The sequence below is a fragment of the Herpailurus yagouaroundi genome, unplaced genomic scaffold (assembly GCF_014898765.1).
Source record: "Herpailurus yagouaroundi ecotype Mexico unplaced genomic scaffold, PumYag 139, whole genome shotgun sequence".
Classification (NCBI taxonomy): domain Eukaryota; kingdom Metazoa; phylum Chordata; class Mammalia; order Carnivora; family Felidae; genus Herpailurus; species Herpailurus yagouaroundi.
Window position 1 is genome coordinate 60,797,469 of NW_024412394.1, and position 17,056 is coordinate 60,814,524.

Genomic DNA, 17,056 nt, shown 5'->3' on the forward strand with positions numbered 1-17,056 from the left:
TTCCTTCCTTCCTTCCTTCCTTCCTTCCTTCCTTCCTTCCTTCCTTCCTTCCTTTTATAAGCTACAACCTTTTCTATCTGGTAAATGGGATCCTTTGGAAAATTGTAAACACACACACACACACACACACACACACACACACACACATTTTAAAAACATAACATGGGGCACCTGGGTAGCTCAGTTGATGAGCGTCTGACTTCGGCTCAGGTCATGATCTCACAGTTCATGAGTTCGAGTCCTGCGTCGAGCTCTCTGCTGACAGCTCAGAGCCTGGAGCCTGCTTCAGATTCTGTGTCTCCCTCTCTCTGCCCCTTCCCCGCTCATGCTGTGTCTCTCTCTGTCTCTCAAAAATGAATAAATGTTAAGAAAAAAATTAAAAGGAAACATAACAGTTTCTGTCAGTATGGACTATATGTTTAAATAACTGAAGAAAATTTCATTGTGAGCAAGAACATAAAAGAACCAAAAATCAGACATTACAAAGTGAAAATGGAAAGGCCAAATTCAGGTCTAAGAGAAATTTGGCATATCCTGCGTGATTAAAAAAATGATTTATTTGCCAATATTTTAATGTAGAGAATTTTAGATAGAATGTTTCATGTGTTCTCTCACACACACACACACACACACACACACAATAAAATATCTGGCAACCCTATGTTGAAATTCTCGTAGAGTTTTACTAAAACTGGAGGTGAAAGTTAACCACTGGGATGTTGCAATTTTTCAGATATTTTTGTCTACAGTGCTTTTTCACTCATTTATGGCTATCTGTCTGTCCTCTTAGGCATTTGAGGATTGACTTTTAGTACAATACTTTGCATTATAATAGCTACATTTACAATTTCCTCAGTAGTTTTCTAATCAATCTTCAAATCCTCTTGTAAACATACACATCTTCCTTGGAGGCAGCCTTGCCGTGCACAAATGGCTGCTCTTGTTGCTACTCAGTGTTCTCATGGTTCCTGCCTTGCCAGCATTTGGATTGAGGCTGGGTTGGAGTTTGGGCAAAACTGAAGCTCTATCTATCTAACTAATAGCTGTTCACTGCATTAGAGCTGAGCACTTGGCTGTTCATGTCACAAGGAGGATGAAAGATACTTTTGTTCTTCGATCTCAGTGTATCCTTGAGATTTTTCAACTAGATGAAATTTCAGTCCATGCGTGACTTCAACTGATATCTATATAGAAATTCTTCCCAAAGAGCACCAAATGATATACTAAAAGGAGCAATGATTTATTATTGAATTGTTTCTTTAAAAATAATTACTTAAACTAAATCAGTGACAGAATAAGTAAAACATGGCAAGGATTTACTTTCATCACTTATGTTCCCTATATTATCTTGTTAAAGACCTCTAAATGAGGTATATTAACTTTGTAGCTTTGACTTAACCCAAATTCTATTTACACATTACTATATTTATGTTGGAAACAAGTATGGGGAGATTTGCTAGCAATGAGAAATTTTCAAGTTTACAGTAAGTGCTAGAAATAGGAAGCACAGCCAAGCAAGACATCAAAGCGTATCTATCATTTCTTGAAAAGTGGGTTGCTTTTGTCTGTGCCTTACTTTGAGAAAGTAGGGGGAGAATATTGTGTGTGAAGATATTAGAATAAACATTCTAATGCAGTTTAATGGGTATGGCGAGTTGGCAATAAAATGGTATTCTTTCAATATTGTTCAGGATGAGAAATAAGCTGGCTCAAAAATATTACTTGGCTACATCAAGACTTTTTCATATTTGAAAGTCTACTTTTCAAGTCACTATCACCCCAAATTTTGCTTACAATTGTGCTTCCAGAAAAGAAACCACATTTAAATTTTTTTAAATTTTTTTAAAATTTATTTTTGAGGGAGAAAGGAGGGGGAGGGGCAGAGAGAGAGGGAGACACAGAATCTGAAGCAGGTTCCAGGCTCTGAGCTGTCAGCACAGCACCCAATGCAGGTCTCTAATCCGCAAACCATGAGATCATGACCTGAGCCCAAGTCTGATGCTCAGTCGACTGAGCTACCCAGGGGCCCCCAAATCACATTTTATATTAGTCATATGTGGCCATTTTCACAAGTTCTATCAGCACAAATTTGCTTCAGATGCTATATTTCTAATTAAAAGACATATTTAATGAACTGCAATTCTGCTTAAAGGAGATTTTTTTCCCCTCAATCGGACATTTATTTTGCTGAGAATACACATGGTTAATCAGAATGGCAATTCAACATAAAAGTGACCTTGAAGCTGGTGCTAGGTTAGATGCAGTGAACTAATGAAAACTTGATAGCCAAACAGATGGCCTTAATTTATGGTTTTTAAATACATGTCAGAGAGACTGAAAACACTAGGTTTTTACTCTTACATTATGTTAGGAATGCCTCAGTCAGATATTATGCTCTCCATAATATGAAATATTTGCTGAGAGCCTATTATGTGAGAAAATATTGAGAATTATGGTAGATGATACATGATAGAAATAGATGATGGATAGATACACATAGATAGATAAATATAATCTATTCCAAATAGTTTATAATCTACATGGGAAAATAAGTCTCATCCTGAAAGGTAAATAATAATAATAATAATAATAATAATAATAAAAGTGACCTAGGCTGAGTGTCTAGTTAGTGATCAAAGTAGAAAGGGACATCCACTGAGACTGAAGTGGGTGAGGGACTGATTTTAAACTAGATATTTTCATCAGAGTGGCATTTGGAAGAGAGCACAGCAAAGAAGCCAAGAGGCAGACATTCCTTTATTATCATGAAGAATTAAATGTACAGTGAAAATAAAATATTTGAGTTCTAAATATAGGAATGGATAATGTCCCTTTTTTAGGAAAGCTGGAGAAATGTTGTATAGAAGCATTATAGTTACACATTTCTTCTAAGATTAAGGATTACATTGAAGAAAAAACTCACCAGCTGGATTTGGTAGATCATCACTCCTCCAACTTTTTCAACAGGCTATTTACTGCCTATGATTTCCCTTGTTTTTCTGCTTTTAGCCTGACTATTCCTGCGAAGAGAGTGAGGCTGAATTGGTCGTGTTATATTAAGCAAGTAAAAGCAAGATATATAGTGGTATCCCTTTTGAGACAGAAAAGTTTCCTGATGAGGTTTTTAATCACTCTTAGCAAAAATAAAGTTTCAGTATAGGTCCCTGTAGGTATATTTAAGTAAAAAAAAAAAGGTATCAGAGGCAATATTGAATACAAACTAAAATTAGTATTCTTATGTAAGCAGAAAAACTTATGAATGAGCATATGCAGAAAAATGGAATGTGCACTATAGTGTTTGAGGAAAGAAGATGAAACTTTAGATACAGGCTATTTCTGGGTGGGAAAAAGAAGTAACACCAATCCCTTGAGATGGGTGTTGAAAGATGCTTGTAGTTCAATATTATTCTATGCTTCTGGGCAACCAATTAGAAAAGCTATTACTTATGATATGATGGCTAATGCAGATTAATATCTACCCCCATTACCATAAATACTAAATTTCATTTATACTGTTGCCACCACTGGAAAGAACATTTCCCTCCAAAGCACAAAATAATACATAAACTGTCCAAAAATCTTATGCATTGTCATTATGATTTTTGAATGATCCATGTCCTGTATAAGCCTTTTATTTCTTTTATTCATATAAAATAAAAAAATAGAAATGATTACCTATGATTTGCAAAGTATTAGCTATCCCTGAATACAGCTTGTTAATCATAATTGCCTTAAATTATTGCACTTATTCATGCGAAACACAATTTTCCCCACAACTTTCCTAAAAATAGAGATTACTGGTTTATGAATGCTGTTTTTCAATGTGGAATGATTCCTAACTATTAGCATTCCTAACTATCCTGGCACTCTATAATGTCTTTTTTAGGTTTCTACCTCTGCTTTACTTATTTTCCAGTGCTGAGTTGTCTGCCTTTTAAAAAGAGACGTTTTCTTCCTTAAAAACAAATTTTATTCTATCTTTCAAAATCAGAAAGGCACTACTTTATCTTGTTACTCACTTATCTTAACTGTCTGTTCTTTGTCATTTTCCAGTTGTTTTTTTCTGTTGAACATAAATACTGGATTACTTTGGAGTGTCTGGAAAAAGTTCTGGCCTCCTCTGATCATGTTAACCTTTAATTATAAAACCCCAGTTTCCTTGCAATAGCTAACCTATCTTCTCTCTTCTTAGGTTCTCCATACAGAGACAAAATCACCATAGCAATTCTTCAGCTGCAAGAGGAAGGCAAGCTGCACATGATGAAGGAAAAGTGGTGGAGGGGCAATGGTTGTCCAGAGGAAGAGAGCAAAGAGGCCAGTGCCCTGGGGGTTCAAAATATTGGTGGCATCTTCATTGTTTTGGCAGCCGGCCTGGTGCTCTCCGTTTTTGTGGCAGTGGGAGAGTTTTTATACAAGTCCAAAAAAAACGCTCAATTGGAAAAGGTAAATGTCACTTTTTTACAATTTAAGGCAATTGTTGTGATAATAAAACAAACTATTTTTGATCTTTCCAACCAAGGGTAATTCTTAGAACGGTGACCGCTAATTGTCTTCTGCCATTCGTTATCTAACAAAGGTTCACAGAAAGAATCATGATCAGCTTTGTGCTTTTTAATTTAAACATGGTATGTTTAAATCGGAGCCAGCTTCAGAACAAGTGGCTATTTCTCCTTTTACTGAAGCCTGAAAAGGAAGAGACTTTGGCTGCTTGAAGTTCTTTGTGGTTAGTTTAATGGAGGAATATAGTTAATTAATGAAGGAAGCAAAAATAAGAAATTGTAATATGAAGAGAAGTACTTCTCTGCAGATAAAGAGTGCTTTAAAATACAATCCTGAAGAACAGTTTCAAGTTAGAGGGTAAATGAAATTTTTCTTTGAAGATTTTTAGTGCAATAAATTTATAATGGAAAAAAGAAATCTTAACTTGCATTGTGGAAATAACAGCTAATTTTCTAAATTAGTGAATATGTGAAAATAGTGTGGTTCCTTTATTGCCATTTAATGTTACTTTTAATCCTTTATTCCTTTGCACCAGAGTCTTTAGAAGAATGTATATACACACCTGAGACTACTGCATATTTTCTTGGGATTTTAATACGTTTAATATTTTGTACAAATGTCTTTCTGTTCCATTCTTAAAAAAAATTGTGAGTCTCATTCAAATTATATATTTATAGTGCTATAATTTCCTCAGTTCTATAAATATGAAGAATATTTATAGAAAGATCTCTCTTTCAGATGGTACATGCCACGTTTTGTATGTAAATTTATAGCTCTAAACATGAAATACTGCTTTACCATTTTTAAGTCTTCTGGCATTTCATTTACTCTTTGTATGTAAGCATCTCTGTTTTTAATTTTTTTAATGTTTATTTATTTTTGAGAGAGAGAGAATGTGAGCGAGGGAGGGGCAGGGAGAGGGAGACACAGAATCTGAAGCAGGCTTGAGGCTCTGAGCAGTCAGCACAGAACCCAACATGGGGCTGGAACTCATGACTGTGAGATCATGAGATCATGAGCAGAAGTCAGATGCTTAACTGACTGAGCCACCCAGGGGCCCCTCTTTTGTTTTTAATAAAAAAACATTTTTTAGGGCTTAAGTTTTTAGACCTTGTGTCACAGTGATATTATGTTCCCTTTCATATTCAAAAGGTTTATCAATTTTTATTGGTAAATATAAAGAGTAAAAATATGAAATTAAAAATAATATCATACATTAAGGTAAATGTATTCTGCAAATATTCTTTGAGCACTTACACCTTTAAAACTATTTTTGAAAAGCAAAAACGTTTTCCTGTGTCTTTGGTAATTTATGTTGCAATTATCCTTCTGAAATCAAAATTTTGGATACATTTCTATATTTTTCCTTAACTACAGTATTTAACACTTCAAAATAATGTTTTTATAAATGACCATTTTGATAGTCTCATTTTATCCGTGAGGAAAGTAACCAATTCAAATTTTGAAAAATCCCCCCCCCACAATATCCAGGATGGCTATATCTGCTGACTTAGCTAAGTCAAATATTTGTTGTGACTGACAAGTAAGTCTAAGTACACTTTTTATGTTATGATCCTTTTTGTAGTGTCAAAATGAGTTTTAAAGTCAAATCCAAAGAACTAATCAAAGACAAAATATATTAACTCAATTTCCATTTTTACTATAATTTGCCAATAAATGTGTTTTTTGGTTAGATAATGCTTAAAATGAGTCCAAAAATACAGAAGGAATTTGGGTTTTCTAATTGGAACCTCAAATCTTCTATATGTATTAAAGATATATCTCAGTATTAAAATAAAACAAATGAATTAATCTCTTTAAACATGTGGTGTTCCTTTGCTCTTGTCTCTTTGTATCCTAGTCATATGATTTGCCTAGGCCATGTCTTTAACGCACAATTAATGTATAAACATTCTGTTACAAAAAACAGAACAAAAAACAAAAACAAAAAGCAAAGAATCTATGGATTTAATTCTGTAAAAAACCTTCTTCAATATTATTATAAATAACTAGTTTAGTTGGATTTTCCACATATCAACCAGCTCTCCTGAATTTCTATGGACCTGTAGGACCTAAAAAGTTAAGGAAAAGGAATGTAATGTATTGACTGAAATAGATGAAACATTACGTTGGAAAGAAACATCTATGTTGATATTACATGAGCATTATTAGTCATATTCCCAATGCTTTTCACACCCTGTCTCCACATAGCTTCCAAAATGAAATCCAAATTCACTAGCTTAGCACATGAGGCACTTCGGGATCTGTCCCTACCATTGGAGTTTTATTTTTTGCTTCTCTCCAATTTGTACCTTTACTCTGGCCAGACTAAATTACTTTCAATTTTACAAGGTCATTCAGCTTTTTCAAATCCTCTTCCATTTCATTTGAACAAATCTTGACCATTTTTCTACCTGGCAACCTCTTACCAGTCATTTTAGGTTAGGCATTCAAGACTAAGTATCAACTCGCCCAGAAAGCTTTCCTTAATCAATAGGATATAATGGATTTGGGTACATAACACAGTTATTTCCACAAGATGGTGTTAGGTTTTCATTTCCTATTTCAATGAAAAAAATATGACATGTACATTTCACTTTTTTATACTTAGGTGATTTCAGGTACTGTCATAATTCCAAAAACAGTTTCCCCTCCTTTGAGAAAGCTGGGAAGGTGTTTTGCCCATTTAAACCGCATCCATCATTAAGTCTAGATATCTTTTTTTTCTGTGAAGCTTCTGCATATCTCCATTCTCCCTTAGCACACTATTTTAAGCATTTGTAGCTTTTTCTGTGTGGTTGCCTCTCTCCCTTATTAGACTTTTAGTTCCTTTGGTCAAAGACCTAGTGTCTTTGGTTTGCATCTTTGAGGTCCCAAATAGTGCCTGTTGGCATAAGGTAGATTGATCTATCATCTATTTATTTACCTATTTCTTTGTATTTAAATTAATAATGAAGTTCATTCTAGTGAACTGTTTTAAAAAGTGTATCATAAAGAATAAAAAAGAACTGGGGCGCCTGGGTGGCTCAGTCCGTTGGGTGGCCGACTTCAGCTCAGGTCATGATCTCTCGGTCCGTGAGTTCGAGCCCTGCGTCGGGCTCTGTGCTGACAGCTCAGAACCTGGAGCCTGTTTCAGATTCTGTGTCTCCCTCTCTCTGACCCTCTCCTGTTCATGCTCTGTCTCTCCCTGTCTCAAAAATAAATAAAACGTTAAAAAAAAAAAAGAATAAAAAAGAACTATGTTTCTACATAGTTCAAAAGAACTATATTTATAAAACAAATACTTGTAGGTTTATTAAAAGTGACCCATTTTATTTAGTGGGATAAATTAGGTTCTTGGGCTCAATTCTTCTTTAACTTTCTTGAGAAAAAGATTTTATTTAGTTATACAGTTTGTTTAGCACCTTACTTAATTTATTAACACTAGCCATAAAATATTCCTAGATTTTATCCTGAAATATGCATGAGGACATATAGAAGTTCACAGTTTATTTACACTTATAATTGTGCCTTTAATTACATTTTAAAAATAAGGTAAATATTTTTGAAATCATTCATTTACTCAATAATTATTTGTTGAGAGCCAAACATGCAATGAATTATATTTTTCACATTGAAGGCAAGCAACGATATATTATTCATAATTCCATAATTCTTTTCCCTTCTCTTTCTCCATTTTCTTCCTTCTTTCTTTAGACTATAGTATTCCAGTATTTAAAAAATGAAATTTCTTCTCTTTATCTAAATAGGCTGCCAGATACAATATAGACACAATTCTAGTTGAATATGAACTTTACGGAAAAATTTATGAATAGCTAATAGCTTCCCATGTCAAGTCTTACCTCTAATGAGGATAATAAAATTAATAGCTATTATTATTACTATATAAAGTGGAAAATAAGATGTCTTTTATAGCACATATTTTATAAAATATAAGTGGAACAAATAGGTCTTGATGACTATAACTTTATATTTTCAAGTTGTTTGATAATTAAGAGTAGTATAAGAAAATACCATTTTTAAATGAAGGCAGGTTAAATTGGAAAACAGAAGAAAATGCTGAAATATATAGACTTTAAAAATTCAAAAACTGTAAATTGCATTCCTTTCAGATAACCACAAGATGGTGTATTACAATTTTCATAATAATTCATGGTTTTAATTTTGATGCAAATATTAATGCATCAAAGATACATTGCTTTTCATTTATTCAAACTTTTAAATAAATAAATATTTATTTTTCTGATTTTTCCAAAGTATAACTTGACCATTTGGAAAGATCCTCGAAAAAGTTTTTCTTTTTCTATTACGTCTGAAAAAGTAACTAATCAACATGTGAATTTTCTAATTTATTTCTTCTTGCCTTACCTTTTCCCTGATTTAAAAAAATATTACTACTTAAGTTTCACTCAGTAAGAATCCAAGAAACTGTTGTGTATCTGAGGCAATTATCAGTGCATTTCAGGTTACGTGGATATGTTTGAAAGTCCTGTTTCTCTCTAAGTCTTACTGTATAACTGAAAAAAGCTACTTAATATACAGAATTTTGTTTTGCCCGGTAGTATGTATTAGAGTATATTGGTTTTGTAAGCATGAATTAGAAGTGATTGTAATAATTTTAATTTTCATTAAACTATTTTATGACATAATTAATTTATGTTTAAAAGTACTCATTTCTTAAATATTTTAAGATGTCCTCTTTTAAAAAATGTACATAATTCTGACTTCTTTTGACTTCCACAAGAATAGCAATATAACTTACATAGTTTAATATTTTGTCTGATTTATATACAGAAATATTTTCTTTCTTGTGCAATTGAAATGTATTTGCCTGTAAAGATTGTTTTTGTTGAATAGTTTGAACATGAATCTTTGAGTTTCCTGACCTGAAAAATCTTAGCAACAAAAATACTCTTTATTAAGTATAACAAAATGTCTTAAAAATGTCTGAGAAATAAAAAATATAACTTATTGCTCAGATATTGAATTTGTATTGATTTGAGTTTTCCTTTAAGATGATTGAAGTACATTTTAAGAACTATTTTGTATTGTTGTTTTCCATGATATAGTACATTTTAGTCAATGCAGTTCTTTGTATTATAGAATGCTGGTATATCATACTCCAGATAACCTCTAAATAATGATGTTTTTTCCAGACACTGAAAGTTAAAAATGTTTTTGAGAGCGCATACAATGCTCTTTGGTCTAGAGTTGAATAACAAATGTAAAAGGAAGTTGTAACTCACAGAAGAAGGCCAAAGGAATGAAAACAATGCAATTTGGGGGAATGATAAAGAGAAAATCAGGGTGGTTTAGTTTAAAGCTGCAAGACTAGGGATCCTAGATGAAAGAGTATGTATTAGGAAACACTTTCAAAGCTGACTGAATCTGTATTTCATGGAACCAGAAGAATGAAAACAGGTTGTTGCTTTCAGAATGCCGAAGAATTTTGTTCCATCAGGAGCAATGCTTTTTACAAGAAGTCATTTATTGAATAAGATATAGGAGTGCAAACACTCTTATAAATCAACAGTACAGATTTCAATATTTACCTTTTGCAAGTAATGCCTATTAACAAAACACAGAATATCTGTGCCTTTCATTGATTTAATGCATGAAATTTCAATGACATTTAAAATTTTAGAAGTTAAAAGTTCTAAGTAAATTTTCAGTATAATAAAATTTAGCCATAAAACATGTTGCTATTCAAAAGTTAAAAGTTGCAAAAAAAAAAAAAAAAACTTTGGACAAATAGTTCATTATGTATTGTCTAAGTTACTGCTTTTCTCTGAAAGCAGAGCATCTCTTCATTTCTATAAATGACCTAAATAAAGATTAACTGGATGGCTTTTAAAAATGTTTTTAAACATAAATGTAAAATCATACTTAAAAATGAGATGCCAATCTTTATTTTATTCTCCAGCCTAGTTCCAAATCGGCAAAAGGATTTTTAAGTCATTTGTTTATGATGAGCCATCCTGTTTACGCCCATAAATGATGTTTTAAAATTGTAGCTTGACTGATAATAATTTCACTACCTTGTTTTTAGAAATGACTTTAGAGTTTCTAAAGAACAATGTCTCATTTGAATACAGTGTTACCCTGAGGAGTGTGCAATGATCATTATCCATATTGTGCAGATGAGGTTTTGTCCCAAGGGTCAAGTGGTTCCCAAAGTCAAAGATGCCTCGTCTCACACGACTTCAGCTGTAACATATTGCACAAGTGGAGGCAGCATATTTAACTATTTCTCCTAATAGTTTTCCTTCCTGAAGTTGCATTGATGAAATGTGTGGAGTAGGAGTTTAAAATAGACAAAAAGACTGTGGGCTTTGATCATAAGCACTGTCTAGTTATTTCACTTTCCTAGACAATTAAGCGTGAGTTTTGGAATAAAAAAAAAAGATTTGAGGTCACTTCTCAACTTCATTCAACTTTGGATAAAATTATTTAAACTTTCCATACATCACTTAAAATACACAAATAAATGAGTTATGAATATAACATATGTGAAAGTTTTAAAAATTAAGATTGTTAATGTACATGGAAGCTTTTTCATGTGTCTGGCATATAATAAGCAGCGGTTGCTATAACATATTTATTATTATTCATAAAGCTGATACATTTTAACTTCTGGATCTTAAAAAGAGAGAGCTTTCCTGGAATTAGGCATTAGATATTTAGATGTTATATGTTTTGTTGAAAATTGTATGAGTATGACAACTAGCAAGAATGTGATGATTAACATTGCTTTTTCTTAAAAATGCATTTCATAGTTATATTGACCAAGGTGGTGTTGAAGCTTTTCAGACTTTATTTATTGATTTTTCTAGCTTAAGTAGGGGAAGTATAAAAATGTATGATGATGCTTCATCTTTCTGTGTCACTGTATTTGCTAAATGCAATATAAAATATTCAGCAATTGTTTCTGTAAGAGTCAAGGTTTCTGAGAATATTTTAATCTTTGGGTAAGTTTATTATTGTAAAATAATCCAGGCTAAAGCATAGGATGCTTTGTCATTTTATTCATTAAAAAATGTATTTCTTTTTGCCCCATAATTTTTTGTCTGATTTATTACTTATTATTCAAAAATTAATATTTATTAAGAACAGCATCCAGGTAAAAGGCTCTACTGAAATTCAAATCACTGTTAATGAAGCAAGCTAAAATAATAAAGCATTCGTAGAATGGTAATCAAGAGAACAGCATTCTTCTTTTAGTTCTCATGCCAGTTACATGCATAACCTTAGATAGATAACGACTTCTTGAGTTTGAGTTTCTCTAGCTGTAAAATTAAAGTGATTAAGCAATAAGATCACTACAGAAGCTGCATGTAAAAAGTCCCGTCTGACAGCTGCAAAGCTTATCTAAATAACATATTTTTTTCAAAATGATAGCTGCTCTAGAACTGAATATCAAGATCAAAGTTGCTATATATATTTTTGACATGAGTGTATTAACTAGTCACTTTCCATCTCTCATTGCTTCACTGTTACATTCATATAGCCTTAGGTCAATTTATACTTCTGATGTACAGCATTAGCTCTTTGATATTTTAAAAATACTGTTAAGTAAAAAGAGTATAAATCAAAAGGAATGTGTCATAGTAAATGACAATTATTTTCTCCATTTAATGCAGCAATGCCTATATAAAATATTGCATCTTATATTCTTTATACTTTTACTCCATTTTAGTTACTATTTAGTTGATTAGCTATTATCTAATATGGGATAATTGTATGCAGGGATCAGTGACTGTTTGGGTTTGTCTTCACTATATGTGATTTGGACTTCATGGTCAAATGGCCCACAGCATCAAAAATTAATTAGAAAAGTGTCTGAGAACAGACTGGTTATCCATGACCAGATGACAAACTTATTTTATTTTATTTTATTTTATTTTATTTTATTTTATTTAAGTTAATTCATTTATTATTTCTGAGAGAGAGAGAGAGAGAGAGAGAGCGCACACAGGCGCACAAGTGGGGAAGGGGCAGAGAGAGAGAGGGAGACACAGAATCTGAAGCAGCTCCAGGCCCTGAGCTGTCAGAGCAGAGCCCAACGTGGGGCTCAAACTCAGGACTCAAATTCAGGAACTGTGAGATCATGACCTGAGCCGAAGTTGGACACTCACCCGATTGAGCCACCCAGGTGTCCCCAGATTACAAGCAATTTAAAGGACAAGCACAAAACAAAGCAATTTAGGAACACCTACGTGGTTCAGCTGGTTGAGCTTCCAACTTTGGCTCAGGTCATGATCTCATGGTTCTCGAGTTGGAGCCCCATGTTGAGCTCTGTGCTGTCAGCACAACCACCCTCTTGGGATCCTTTGTCCCCCTCTCTGTCTGTGCCCCTCCCCCACTCACACTCTCTGAAAATTAAATACAACATTAGAAAAGGCAGATTAGTTGATATAAGCTAGTATATATTAGAATATTGAGCTACAAATCTGATAGAAGTAGCTTGAATATTTTTGATGGAATTTCAAGTAGGAAATTTCAAGTATGCAAAAATGGTTGCAAATTATTCTGAATGAATATTAGAGTATCATTTATACTATCAAAGAATAGACAGCAAGACACGTAAAATAGTTTCCTCCTTAAAAAATAAATACTAGGGGCGCCTGGGTGGCGCAGTCGGTTAAGCGTCCGACTTCAGCCAGGTCACGATCTCGCGGTCCTTGAGTTCGAGCCCCGCATCGGGCTCTGGGCTGATGGCTCAGAGCCTGGAGCCTGTTTCCGATTCTGTGTCTCCCTCTCTCTCTGCCCCTCCCCCGTTCATGCTCTGTCTCTCTCTGTCCCAAAAAAATAAATAAACGTTAAAAAATTAAAAAAATAAATAAATAAATAAATAAATACTAAATACAGACTTGATCGTACTGTATAATATTTTATGATTATTTCTCCTCTGGGTGATAAATGACAACATATTTTCAAGTTGAAAGTGACAAGCTTCAAAGTTTAAAAATTCAAATTGGTTATTTTTCATCAGTTGCTGTTTTTAAAAAAGACATTGATAGATATAAAGGTCTTAACTTAAAAGTGGAGTTTATGCCAGTGTCCAGTGTGGAACATATTTACAACTAGATTTCTAATATTCAAAAAAATTATGTGTTTTGCCAAGTGCTGTCACATCATGTGATCATATAAACATATCTGTAAATTAAAAAGTTAAGCTATTCAGAATAAATTATTCTATACACCAATAATGATATTCGTGGAACATTTTTTCTCTGGACTTTTTATGTTGTCTTATTATATACTCCAAATAAAAATACAGCTTTATTTAAAAACAATGTAAATATAGCCACATTTATACTTTTAAAGTTTCCGGACCTTCATCCTTTATAGAATTAGAGATGTGTAAATACAGGTTGCCTCATTAAATATAGTGAATTTTATAATGAGTTTTACTAATTTAAATGCAATTATACATGCTAACAGCTCAAAGATTTAAATTTTCATTTTCAGGAATCTTCTATTTGGTTAGTGCCACCCTACCATCCAGACACTGTTTAGTAAACTTTTGAAACTTACTAAAAGAGGTTTTTAATAATGGTTAGTATCCTTGTGCCTTTCTTTTTTCTTTTTGTAGTCTGTTATATTAATGTGGAGAAACATTTTTGTTGTTGTTTTCACCCTAAGAAAGTTACCTTATTTAATGACACAATTTGTGGTTTTCCATTCTTAAGAAGTGATTTGAAAAGCAACATAGTTTTCTTCCTCTTCCTCTCACCCTCCTCCCTCTTTGTCTTCCCTCCCTCTCTACTTCCTTCCTCCCCTCTCTATTGCTCTCTTTTTTCTTTTATTCTTTATTCTGCCTCTCCTTTCTCCTCTCCTCCTCCCCACCCCCTTTTCTTCTTCTTTATTATAATCCAAGAAACTCCTGTTACATGCACTTGGGTTTTTCAAAACCTTATTTAATATTTCAATAAAAAGGCATTTTTAAAGTTCCAATTATTATATGAAGTAGGAAAGACAGATTGTCTCTTGAATGACATTAGAACTTTATTTAAAAGTTAGACATAGTAATTTTTTGGCAACATACGGCACAGGGAAACAACTATAATTCACCATCATTTCTGAAGTTTCAACTTTAGATTTTAACACAGATTACAATATGGAATTTGCATTCTAAAGCTTTAAAAAAAAGTAGAGAATATGTTTTTGTCCTAGTGCCACAAATGAACAGTGCTTTATGATATCATTACATTCTTTCAATTTTCCATGTAGATTCTAAACTCTTACTGAGATCTAAATTTTCATAGTTTTGTGAAGGATTAGAAATATTCTACAAGAAGAGAACCCATGGTTTCACGGTGACTTTATTAATAACCTAAAATAAAACTATTTTCTAGGTAAACATACACTAATAGATCAAGGGAACTGGTAAAATACCACTCATTCCAAGAAAAAAAATAGTAAAAGTAGTAATTTGACATTAAATAAAACCAAGCTATTGGTTGGTTGATTAAAGGCTGCTTGATTAAAATGTTCACTTTCTAATAGTTTTGTAGACTAGATAAAGCCTAAAATAGTAATGGCGGGGTCACATGCTTGTAATTTTCAGAACTTCTAAATTTGTAAATATAATTTATTTAGGATAATTTTAATTTGTAAAAGGTGATGGTATTGTGGTTTTTGATTGGTGCAGACTTTTTTAACCTACATTTTATATTACTCAACAATATAAATGTTATACAAAATTACTTAAAAGAGTTTTATATGCCTTTATTTGTAGTCTGAAGTTAAGTACAGGGTACTAAATATACTTTACTCTTTCACTTACTAGAAATAAAATTGAGTCATTTCACAGTTGAATGGGTATGTATATTTATAAAATTTTTTTCCCAAAGAAAATCAGCTGTTTAGGACACTCTTTTAGTATGGACAAAAAATAATAATTAGTTTATTTGAACTAATATATTCAAAATGTCTAAAAATCGAGTTTGCCAAGAAGAGGGTTTTATTTAGCATTGCAAAATTTACTCATTTTAAATGAAGGCTTATTTCAGACAATTCAACGTTTTTCACATCCTATAACATTTTAAAGTGTCAATGGCATCAAGTTCTGACCTTGTTTTATTATCTAATCAATTCTTCTGTTAAATGTTTCAACAGAGAGCCAAGACTAAGTTACCTCAAGACTATGTATTCTTCCCCCTTTTGGAGTCAGATTTTTCCATTTCTACAGTGTTGTCATCATCACCATCTTCATCATCATTATCATCATGTTCTTAATAAGTACATCTAATAGTAGGTATTAAGCAATGAGAAACACTGTGTCCATCTACTGGCTGTCAGTGTCATATAAATCCTTTAGTAGAAATATAATTCATGAACTTCTGAACTGTATAATTTAACACATTATAAATAATGCATGGCAGTAACTGTAGTTAATGGGAAATCCATGTGTAGCATTTAATCATCACCCATTACAAGTACTAATAAATTAATATTTTTACTAATTTAATGTTATTAAACAAATGCCAAAGTTTTACCTGATTAATCAGATAACTCATAGACATGCATTTTACTAAGCTTCTGAAAAAACTTTTAAGCAAATGAATTAAACGCACTGTTAAATTAGAATTCAAATATTAGGGTCATGTGTAACTGTTGTTAAAATTCAGTCAACAGTTAAAGAATACATGTGTGCTCACTCATTGCCATGAGAATTTGATTTCTGCTCTTTACAATTTAGTGAGAAGGATACACAGAAGACAGTGAGGCCAGATAGAAAAACATGACAATGAATGCAAAATGCTAGAGGGACAAAACCACATTGAATGAAATAACGATTCTGGTAATTTGGAAAGTGATTTCTGAATAACTGAAAATATGAGTCATGTCCTGAGATAAGGGATAAAGTTGGATTGATATGAAGGGTGAAAGAATTCTGCAGGGCACTAGAGCAAGAAGCGAAGGAGAAAAAAATCCTGGAGGTCCAAGCAGAGAGGAGTATATGTAGAGAAAAAAGAAATGGAGAGGGGAAATTGAGGAGGAAGGAGGAAAGCTGAATCATAGAAGTCATGATGGGGAAAAAACAGGACGTTTGGATTTTATCTGTTTGTTGGACAAGGAAATGCTATTAACTGGTTTAAAAAATAGATTTTTCTGTTATTTGTGAGCCTTTGGAGAAGGGTAGCCTAGACATTAGAGTTGGGAATACCAATAAGGAAACTGTTCAGGAACCCATAGAAGAGAAATGAAGATATAGCCAATAATGGACAAGAAGATACTAAGGCAGGGTCAAAAATCACAAAATTGGGTATCAGGATATATTGCTGTAGTCTCAGGTATGAGCCACAGAAAGTGATTTATTTGCCTTTTCTCTGAATCAGTTTTCTGTCACATAGATGCCTACTTTAATTCAAAGTATTAGTTTGAATGACACAAAAGATTATGCATGCAAAATATTTTTACAAACATAAGGCACATATATGGTATTCAATATTTTATCCTGTATTATTTTGGAATTAGCCTAAACTGATAAACGATAAAGCAGCAACATCTAAAGGAAAAAATGTCTTCATACGCAAACTTGATTAGGTTT

At 32.6% G+C, this 17,056-nt stretch overlaps 1 protein-coding gene across 5 annotated transcripts in view; it reads left to right on the forward strand.

Moving 5' to 3' along the window:
• The window catches only part of GRIK2 (glutamate ionotropic receptor kainate type subunit 2), a 663,286-nt gene that overhangs the window by 643,453 nt on the left and 2,777 nt on the right, over positions 1 to 17,056 (forward strand). Inside the window, exons 15-17 of one of the 5 annotated variants that reach the window (XM_040474266.1) lie at positions 4,193 to 4,443; positions 13,972 to 14,058; positions 15,622 to 15,733. In XM_040474266.1, coding sequence (XP_040330200.1) covers positions 4,193 to 4,443; positions 13,972 to 14,019 — 299 coding nt within the window. In that variant the 3' untranslated portion in view covers positions 14,020 to 14,058; positions 15,622 to 15,733. Of the gene's footprint in view, positions 1 to 4,192; positions 4,444 to 13,971; positions 14,059 to 15,621; positions 15,761 to 17,056 lie in introns of those variants that run through there. The other 4 variants (XM_040474263.1, XM_040474267.1, XM_040474265.1 and 1 more) reach the window with 4 other exon arrangements.